At 39.2% G+C, this 10,521-nt stretch overlaps 1 protein-coding gene across 1 annotated transcript; it reads right to left on the reverse strand.

Moving 5' to 3' along the window:
- Positions 1 to 1,898: 1,898 nt before the first annotated feature.
- On the reverse strand, positions 1,899 to 4,466 carry LOC148100877 (uncharacterized). The gene has a single exon (XM_087847250.1). It carries the CDS (start codon positions 3,903 to 3,905, stop codon positions 2,328 to 2,330), a length of 1,578 nt encoding a protein of 525 aa, XP_087703376.1. The 5' UTR covers positions 3,906 to 4,466; the 3' UTR covers positions 1,899 to 2,327.
- Positions 4,467 to 10,521: the final 6,055 nt, after the last annotated feature.

The following is a 10,521-nucleotide window of genomic DNA, read 5'->3' on the forward strand; positions in this document are numbered from 1 at the left end:
GCTGCTTATTACTTGCAAATGTGCCACAATTTCAATGGAAATAAACAGGCTTTCCAATGGTGTAAGGTTTATTGCCACAGAGCATTGTTACAAAAAAGAAATTTTCAACCAAAAGCTAATTTTCTACTTGTTTACATAACACTGTTCTCTTCAGGACTTTCAGATATGAAAAGTATATTTACGTGGATTCACCTCTGTTTGCACCATTTAGTTATGAGCTGTTGCACCTGTGGATGCCAAAGAGAAAACTTTCCTGTATCTGCCGATACCGATATGAATCCGATATAGTGTGTTTTTTAATCAATAAAACTGTTTTTTTAAATATATTGCTGCATTTTGTATGAGTTCATACATAGGTTCATACTCAAGTTTAAATAAACAACAACACTAAAGCTATTCTGTTATACCTGTATGTAAAAAATACACTGCACCCAAAATATTTCATAATTCAGCAATACTGATCAGTCTAATAAACTTAAACCTACTCCATCCTTCCTATTCTGGTATTTTAAAGAGTACTTAGCAGAAATATTAAGCAACCTAACTACCGTAATAGGGTTCCAACTCCCAGCAAAAAAAAAAAATAGGGAACCACCCCCCACCCTCCACCTCATGATGCTTAATCGATGTAATCAACTTTAATTTGATGCAGTGTGGGAAAAAATGCACAGAAATAAAAAAAAAATTCAAGAATAATTAACATTCAACATCTTTCTTCAACAGAATTGCAGACTGCACAGATGGTACCTTCCCAAACGAGAAAGTAGTATAGCTTACTAGGGTATATTAGACTTAACAGTTACTATATACAGTAATGGACTTATATATATTTTACATAAGATTAAAACTTTGGGTGTAAGATTCAGAAAATTATTTATTAAAAGCTAGACATTTTAAATGAGAATAAGAAAGAAAAGTATGTTTTTGTGCCCCCCTTTCCCTGTTCATGCCCTATCGGCCCCCCTGGCTAAACTTTGCTAGATCCGCCCCTGCACAGTTACCAGCCGTCAGCTGCATAGAAAAGGATCCTGATGTAGAAAGTAATATTAAATAAATTCTAACAACAGCTTATCAAGGTTAAACGTGCTGCTGTTGTTCAGCTGCTGGTTTCCTCTTTCTGGTGTGAAGTGGGCCAAAAACAAAGAAGAGAGACGGACTTGCAAGCCGATCAGCTGATCATTAAGCAGTTTCATGATTGAAGTAGCAACAGGAGAGGGAGAGAGAAGAGGCAGTCGCTCCATATATCGGTTGTTAAGCTTAACGTGGGAATGCTTTACAAACATTCAGAGATGAACTTACACACTTGCTTTACTTCTCTCTGGGATAACTTCATCGGAGATGAAATGCTGGTTTGGTAGTGAGGCTACAAATACACACAGCCGCTCTATCACGTGAGCACACTGCTCCTACGTGCTACGGTTATGAGCCGAGTTACGCCGTGTCGCAAGTTTTGTGAGGTGCTTTTTTGATATTTAATGGATCGGATTACATTTTTTATTTCTCTCCGATATCCAATCCAGTAATTTACGTCAGTATCGGACTGATACCGATATTTAATATCGGATCGGTCCATCTCTACTAGATACTGAGCTGACTGTACCTGTCTTACGCGTGTAGCTCAAGCGTTTACTAGTGTAAGGCTGTAGAATTTCAATTTACAAAGCCAGTAACTAAAACTGTTAATACTTCCATGAACCATTGAGCAAGGCTTATTACTTGATAGATACTATTAGGAATGCTTTCAAAAGGCATCAACAGCACAGATACAGTAGATATCACTCACAGAACAATGTTCTCAAGCAGCGTGTAAACATTTTTATTTCTGCTGTTAGATTGTTCTAATTTGACATTTTTATATGTTTTAAATGAGACAAAATTACAGGTTCAGACAACAGATGTTTTGGTTAATGCAATTTTTTATTTTTATGGGTAAGATGTTATAATACCCTGGTTCCCTCTGTGACTTACTTTGTCTCCTATAAATCTTCTTTAATTCAGTTCAATTCAATTCAACAGTATTTACATACAAATGAATTGAACTGAACTGAATTAAAGAAAAAACCCAACAATCCCCTATGAGCAAGCACTTGGCGACAGTGGGGAGGAAAAACTACCTTTAAAAAGGTAGAAACCTCCGGCAGAACCAGGCTCAGGGAGGGGCGGCCATCTGCCGCGACCGGTTGGGAGGGGTGGAGCCGATGACAAATGTATACACAACTAAATATTAAAGCAAATATGCTTTAAAATTGATGTTTAGGGACTCTAAGTAACTGCTAATAGTTAGTTGTATATAACTTTGATTTTATAGGAGACAGAGTTGAAGTCACTTAAGTGAACAGTCTCAGAAACCAGTTGTGCTTCTTTTTCTTTTTTGGCTTTTCTCTCGGCATGTTGTCATCTCGGGCCTCTGGATTTTCTGGTTTGGTAGTACTGGCCTCCTCTTTTTCTTGCTTATTCTCCTGGAGTGTCTCGACTTGGGCTGGAGAATTTTCTGCTTTGTTAACCCTGGTCTCTTTTTGATGTATTGTCTCTTTTTGGGCTGGAGAATGATCCTGATTGCCAACGTTGGACTCGGGTTCTTCCTTTTTTATTGTCTCTTGTAGAGACCGCAAAGACTCCTGAAGAATGATCTTTTCATCTTCTGTTTGCTTGAGTTGTTTGCGGATTGTTGTGTTCTCCTGGTTTTTCCTCGTTACAATCTCCAGGTAGAAAGCTCTGGTTTTTTCCAGCTCTTCTTTTAAGTTTTGGACCTCCAAATTACTTTTGTCACAAAGAGCCTCACTGATACAGAGTTTGGCTTTGAGTTTGACAAACTCACAGGGGGCTCTTTCTTCCTGTTCTTTGCGCTTTGCAACTTCCTCTTCTAGGTTTTTCTGTGTTTTGAGAAGCTGCTCGCGGAGTTGTTCGATCTCTTCCTGCTGTTTTTTACATTGGACCTCCAACTCAGCTTCCCGAACAGTTTTCACCTGTGTAGAGTCTGGGTGCGGAGCTTCTGTAGTTTGTGTTGAAGCGTCCACACTCAGCTCTGCAGCTGTGACAACTGTGTTGCTGTCTTGAACAGGAGCCTCACTCACATCAGGGGTGAGATTCTCCTCGGGTCTGCTTCTGCGAGCCTGTTCCAGTTGTTTTTGGAGCTCAAGAATGGTTTTCTCAGCATTTTCTCTGCAGCACTTTAGCTGCAGGTGAAGCCAATCATTTTGGGTTTTAGTCGCAGAGGCTCTGTCGTTTACAGCTGACATTTTGTGGAGATTGATTTTCCACATGTGCTGAGCCTTCTGCAGGTGGAATCTCAGTGCAGGCAGTTCATCGGTCTCACTATATGGACGTGTGCCATCATTTGGCATTAAGTGAGGATTAGGCTGTGGTTGAGATGGTCCATCATTGGTTCTAAAGTCAGGCTGATGATGCACAGGCCCTCGGTTCGGTAGAAACTGTGGATTGTACCAATGCTGCCCAGGCCCATTATTGGGGTTAAAGTGGGGATTGGGCTGATGTGGCACAGGCCCTCGGTTCGGTAAAAAGTGTGGATTGTACCAATGCTGCCCAGGCCCATTATTGGGGTTAAAGTGGGGATTGGGCTGATGTGGCACAGGCCCTCGGTTCGGTAAAAAGTGTGGATTGTACCAATGATGCCCAGGCCCATTATTGGGTATAAAGTGGGGATTGGGCTGATGTGGCACAGGCCCTCGATTGGGTCCAGGGTTTCTGGCTCTGGGGTTTGGGTTTGCATTTTTTTGCTTTTTATTCTTGTTTTTACCCTTTGGTTTGGCAGATGAAGTCACCTCATTTGGTGCCTGGTTTTTCCCTCTTGGGTTTGGGTTTGGCTGCTTCGCTTTTGTGTTAGGGCGAACAGCGGCCGATGAGGTTCCTTCCTGGGGATCAAGGTTTTGCTGCATACTCTGCATTCTTCTTGTCTTTGCTCTTACAATGTACAATGAAGATTTTTTCTATTTGATAAGGGTTTGGACTTGTGTTCGTGGCATACACTGAACGTTTCAAATCTTTTTCCTAAAGGTTGGCTCGTGGTGTGTTCCTAAAGAGTCGCACAGTTCTGAGATATACTGAGAGCATGCTGTGGTCCTATTTAAGGACTTTTGAGATGATGTCATGTGCTCCTTTGATCTGTTTCCTTTGATCTGATAGAGCAAATTGAGTGTGATGTCATCTGCTTAGAATGTAGAATGTGATGTCATTAACCTAACAGAGAATCTTGTTTTTCTTTGAAATAGAATTCTACCAAACTTAAATTAAAAACTTTAATTTTGTACAAGATGTTAAATTCCCAATCTAAAGGCCAAATCTACCCGAGATCTTTAGGAGAAGATTTCACAAATAGCTCTGAAGCTTCAATAAATGTTGCTGCATCAACATGTTTTCCATATACATCTTTAAAAATATTTTCTATTCGCCTAAACAAATTTGAAAAGAGTCTTTGTCATATTAATTTCTGTCCTAATGCAAAAGGAGAGTTTTTCAAAGCTTCAAGTTTAAAAAAAACAACATTTTATTTAACACTATCAATTTGCGGATTTGCTATATTGTATAGTATTAAATTGCAAGTCTGAAATAGGTGAGTTTTAAAGGGCATTCACTCAGGATAAAATAACTTTTTTGCTTTCTGTGTCAGACTTGCAAACGTATAAATACTGCAGGGATGCGTGTATGAGTTAATGCTGTAGAGGAGACAATAATCAGGCTCCTTAAATATCTGGTATTGATTAAGATTAACATATGAGTGCTGAAAACTCCTCTGATGCTATCCAGTGGTATATTCAGTGCACTTCACTATTCCTGTTAATACAACATCTAAAAAGGAAAGAAGTGAAAAGTCATGCTTTCATAGTAAAAGAAGTCCTTCTTAAACTCAGAAAAATCCACATTTGAACCAAATAACAAAAATATTTTAAAGATCTGGCCTCAGATTTATTATTTTAGTGTTTAGAAAGCCCTTCTATACATATCTGATCAGCTTAGTAATTTTCTTTTTAGTTTCAGGAAAAAAATGGTGCTACCAACTAAGCACAGCGGGGTAAAATAAGCCGAATAACACGCTGTATTGTGGGCTGGTTACGCTGTCAACAGGTAAGCATTTTTCCAGTAATATGGGTGAAGAAAGAAACATATTTACAGTGGCTTTCAAAAGTATTCGGCCCCCTTGAACTTTTCCACATTTTGTCACATTACAGCCACAAACATGAATCAATTTTATTGGAATTCCACGTGAAAGACCAATACAAAGTGATGTACACGTTAGAAGTGGAACGAAAATCATACATGATTCCAAACATTTTTTTACAAATAAAGAACTGCAAAGTGGGGTGTGCGTAATTATTCAGCCCCCCGAGTCAATACTTTGTAGAACCACCTTTTGCTGCAATTACAGCTGCCAGTCTTTTCGGGTATGTCTCTACCAGCTTTGCACATCTAGAGACTGAAATCCTTGCCCATTCTTCTTTGCAAAACAGCTCCAGCTCAGTCAGATTAGATGGACAGCATTTGTGAACAGCAGTTTTCAGATCTTGCCACAGATTCTCAATTGGATTTAGATCTGGACTTTGACTGGGCCATTCTAACACATGGATGTGTTTTGTTTTAAATCATTCCATTGTTGCCCTGGCTTTATGTTTAGGGTCGTTGTCCTGCTGGAAGGTGAACCTCCGCCCCAGTCTCAAGTCTTTTGCAGACTCCAAGAGGTTTTCTTCCAAGATTGCCCTATATTTGGCTCCATCCATCTTCCCATCAACTCTGACCAGCTTACCTGTCCCTGCTGAAGAGAAGCACCCCCAGAGCATGATGCTGCCACCACCATGTTTGACAGTGGGGATGGTGTGTTCAGAGTGATGTGCAGTGTTAGTTTTCCACCGCACATAGCGTTTTGGCCAAAAAGTTCCATTTTGGTCTCATCTGACCAGAGCACCTTCTTCCACATGTTTGCTGTGTCCCCCACATGGCTTGTGGCAAACTGCAAATGGGACTTCTTATGGTTTTCTGTTAACTGCTTTCTTCTTGCCACTCTTCCATAAGGCCAACTTTGTGCAGTGCACGACTAATAGTTGTCCTATGGACAGATTCCCCCACCTGAGCTGTAGATCTCTGCAGCTCGTCCAGAGTCACCATGGGCCTCTTGGCTGCATTTCTGATCAGCGATCTCCTTGTTCGGCCTGTGAGTTTAGGTGGACGGCCTTGTCTTGGTAGGTTTACAGTTGTGCCATACTCCTTTCATTTCTGAATGATCACTTGAACAGTGCTCCATGGGATGTTCAAGGCTTGGGAAATCCTTTTGTAGCCTAAGCCTGCTTTAAATTTCTCAATAACTTTATCCCTGACCTGTCTGCTGTGTTCTTTGGACTTCATGGTGTTGTTGCTCCCAATATTCTCTTAGACAACCTCTGAGGCCGTCACAGAGCAGCTGTATTTGTACTGACATTAGATTACACATAGGTGCACTCTATTGAGTCATTAGCACTCATCAGGCAATGTCTATGGGCAACTGACTGCACTCAGACCAAAGGGGGCTGAATAATTACGCACACCCCACTTTTCAGTTATTTATTTGTAAAAAATGTTTGGAATCATGTATGATTTTCGTTCCACTTCTCACGTGGAATTCCAATGAAATTAATTCATGTTTTTGGCTGTAATGTGACAAAAAGTGGAAAAGTTCAAGGGGGCTGAATACTTTTGCAAGCCACTGTAAATGGCCGTTCTCCATCTCTGCCCCCTCAGAAACACGTGACATGTTTACTGGAACACTTCCTATTGATAGCTTTATGGAAAAGTGTGTTTAAACACTTGTCTATTTTATTTTTTGTTTGTTTATGATTGGATTTATTGTCAAAGCAATTTTAGAGTTTTACATTTAATTTGACCTTTCCCCTGTTTTTCATACAGACTGAAGACAAATGGTGCTTTTTTTGTTGGTTTAAAGATAATGAATAAAACAGTACTCTACAGACATTTTAAACCACCCCTCAAGTTTATATATTTTGTTATATAAATAAATACGATATATACAACAAAAACTGGGTTTATAAGATACTAAGGAGCTTAAAAGTCAGTCCACCTTTATTATCCAGCACAGCCTGAAGTCTCTTAGTCAAGCTTTTTTGTACTTTCTGTATGTTGGTCGCTTTTTTTTCCAGTATATGTTAAGATGTTTCAGTAATGTTGAGGTCTGGCCAATCCATGACTGAAGTCCTGTGATGCTTTTACTGCATTAGCAGTTTGTGAGAGTAAAACATGAAGCCACTGCCCATCAGACATTTGCATAGTGGATCAACTACTGATGGTTCTTTCCTGAATTCCATACTTACAGTATGTTTGCAACACTGATGAGTATTGGTCCTGATTTTCAGTCCAGTTCGTGTGTAATGTGACATACGCCAGTCTTTCTCCCTGTTTCCCTTCCTTAGAAATAGATACAGCCATCTATTGAGACTGATTCTGATGAAGCTTCTGTGAGCAGTAGATGGATCTCTCAGGTCATCTGATCTTCCTATTTCCTAAGAACATGACTTTCAGATACTGTTCATCTGCTGTATCTCTTTAACCCTTCAACTTATTTTGTTTCCCGTCTCTCAATTTCCTCATTTATTTAAGGTCACACTGCACACCAAATGCAAAGTCAACACTGTTATATAATGGAGCTGTATCTGTAATGTAGTTTGATTTAAGCCAATCTACGTGATTAAATGAATACAGTAGCCGTAAAAATGTCAAGCAGAAAATTATAATAATGAAGCCATTTTCTCTTAGAGCTGAGGTAAGAGGTTAGAAACCATCAGGGAGCAGAACACAGCTCCCAGCAGAGTGGCAAGTAAATTTGTATCTGCTGATGATGAGTAAAGAAATGATCGTGGATGAAGACCTGTGGAAGTGTGTTGACAGCTGTGGTTTACTATAAAACCATGTTCACTATATATTTTAGCTGCAGACGTTAATCACATCTTGATTTTTTTTTTTATTTTGTACAAAGACACAGCTACAACAAAGTTTGTTGTCCAAATACTTATGGGAGAAACACTTATAGTATATTGCACACTATAATATGATGTACTTGAAAATGTACTGAAGCAACCCTTCCTGCAACCCTAAGTTGGACATGTGGTAATGAAAATAGATGGGTGGTAAAATAAAAATGATTATCGATGACTCTTACCGCCTGTAAATCAAAGTCTGTCTGAGGTAGGATTTCAGAGAAGAAACCATGAGGGAGTACAGTACCACTCCCAGAAGGGTGAGAAGTGAAGCCATAGCTGCTGTTGAGTAAAATGATGATGGAGGAGAACACAGATGAAGATCTGGAAGTTGCTGCCTCTTTGTATAGTAGATCCTGAAATGACCTTTTCCCTCCCAGCCAGCACGGACAAACACACAAAAAAAAAAAAACACTTACACAAACCCCCGGTTCTGGGATGGATTCAAAAACATGTCAATTCGGTAAACAAATGGACAGTCTTGCAATCTCAAAGTTCAATGCTACAGGGGCAAAATCATGTCCACTGTGTGAGAGGTAAACGTGAGACAGGAAGAGAAACATTCAAAGAAATAATTTAAATAACACAAACTTAGTAGTTGGGGTGTAGATCATAAGATATCAGCGATGTGATGATTAAAGTTAATTAAAAAAAAGAAACACCAAAAAAAAAAAAAAAAACTTTTTTGCTCCAAAAGGATAAACAAAGCAGGTTCAGATTAACCTGTCGGCACCTGCTGGCATGCAGAATAACAAGTAACAGAAATACATGCCCACACGACAGACGTGGTAACCTGAAATTGTTTCAGTGGAAACTGTAGTTTCTCTTTTATAGGTTTAAACTTTTGTTTATTTGCAAACTTTTCGAAATCCTCACTTAAAGCCGAGCAGCTTATTATCTTTGCAGACTTCAGAGTAAACAACAGAGCTTTGATCACAATGATTTTTTTTTTTCAAATTTCATTCACTAGCAATTTTTTAAATATCACATGTTCTCAGTCAGCAGATTGAACATGATAGTAAAGCACTAGTTAACAAATGAATTAGATGTTGGTCACTCAAACCAGGAGAAGGCTCAATAAAAAGATCTTGAAATTTGAAAGTTTCATTATTTTTTATCGTTTCATAGATGATTGTCAGCCCTGTTGTTGTTTCTAAAAGCACTTTAAAAATAAAGTGGCATGGTATGGTAAAACTGAATTTGGTGAACAAAGTCTTTAATTTTAGCATGAAAGCTTCAGTTAACCTTTTTCATGAAAATTACTTTGGCATTTGTATTAATGCCAGACAACTAGATTACTATATTCCACACAGCTAATGTACCAAGAGTATGTGCTGTGTGGTAACTTTATAACCTTTTGTACACTGTGGGCAGTGGTGCCGTTCCACCTGTTAGCTAGTTTATGATACTGGTTAGGGACGGATAAGGAACATTCGGTTCTTTAAGGACACATCAGATACTTGTAAGAAACTTTCTTTCCGTTTCTTTCCTCCACTGTGCAGTTTAAAACCATGACAGTGAAGTGATGTCATCATCAGAAGTGATGATGAAGAGACTGATTAGTCAGTCACTGTGTAAAGACTCCTCCCGCATCCATTGCTTGCCAGTATAAATAGACCTTTGCTCCTGGAAAACAAATATATAAAAGTAATGTTGTTGTCCAAGAAATGCATTTTATCTCACTAGTGAATCAAAGAAAATCTATATATTTTTTTATCTGTCTGCCCGTCTGATCAGCAGGTCATCTGATCTACTTCAGACTTGGTGGGTGTTTTGTTTGGGACTAGTCCTGTGTGCTGTGTTCAGTCTGAGGTTGTTTGGATGAGGTGCTGTTTAATTGTGTCTTTCTTCTCCCAATTGCAGACCCCTGTTGCTTTGTCTGGCCTAAATGAAAGTTGAACATTATATTTGCAGATGCTCTTTTAAAACAAAGGGCTGAACTTTTTGTTTTCTCCTACATAGATGCACTTTTTCCAGGGAAACATTGTTTTTAGATGCAAATTCAATAGAAAGGCACTGGCACTGACAGGCACTGCCCTCTAAGCTATGTTTGTGTGCAATCGTGCACTGCTGACACGGCAAAGAAAATCTGCAGTGCGCACAAAATTTAAAAAGAAAAAAAAACTGACCAATGTGGTGTGGTTTGGACTCGTTACTATTCAACACACAGATGGTTGAAGCTGTCTTCAGCTTACCGGGAGTTGGGGCCAGGGGGGCAGTCGCACAAGTCCTGCTGATTTAGCTGAGGAATAATAAAGTAGTCATGGTAAACAAATCAAAACCATTGTCTGTGAGTCAATGTCCTGAGATTGAAAGGTAAAGACTGCCTGCAGTTGGTAATTTTATATATATAAATATGTTTCTTTCTTCACCCATATCACTGGAAAAATGCTTACAATACAGCGTGTTATTCGGCTTATTTTACCCCACTGTGCTTAGTTGGGGACATAATTTCTTCGTGAAAGTAAAAAGAAAATTACTAAGCTGCTCAGATATGTGTAGAGGGGATTTCTAAACACTAAAATAATAAATCTGAGGCCAGATC

This window comes from Neolamprologus brichardi, chromosome 10 (genome assembly GCF_056152115.1).
Source record: "Neolamprologus brichardi isolate AB-2024 chromosome 10, ASM5615211v1, whole genome shotgun sequence".
Lineage (NCBI taxonomy): Eukaryota > Metazoa > Chordata > Actinopteri > Cichliformes > Cichlidae > Neolamprologus > Neolamprologus brichardi.

Excerpts from the sequence above, each read along its gene's own strand:
- LOC148100877 (XM_087847250.1), bottom strand. The coding sequence starts at position 3,905 with ATGCAGAGTATGCAGCAAAACCTTGATCCCCAGGAAGGAACCTCATCG.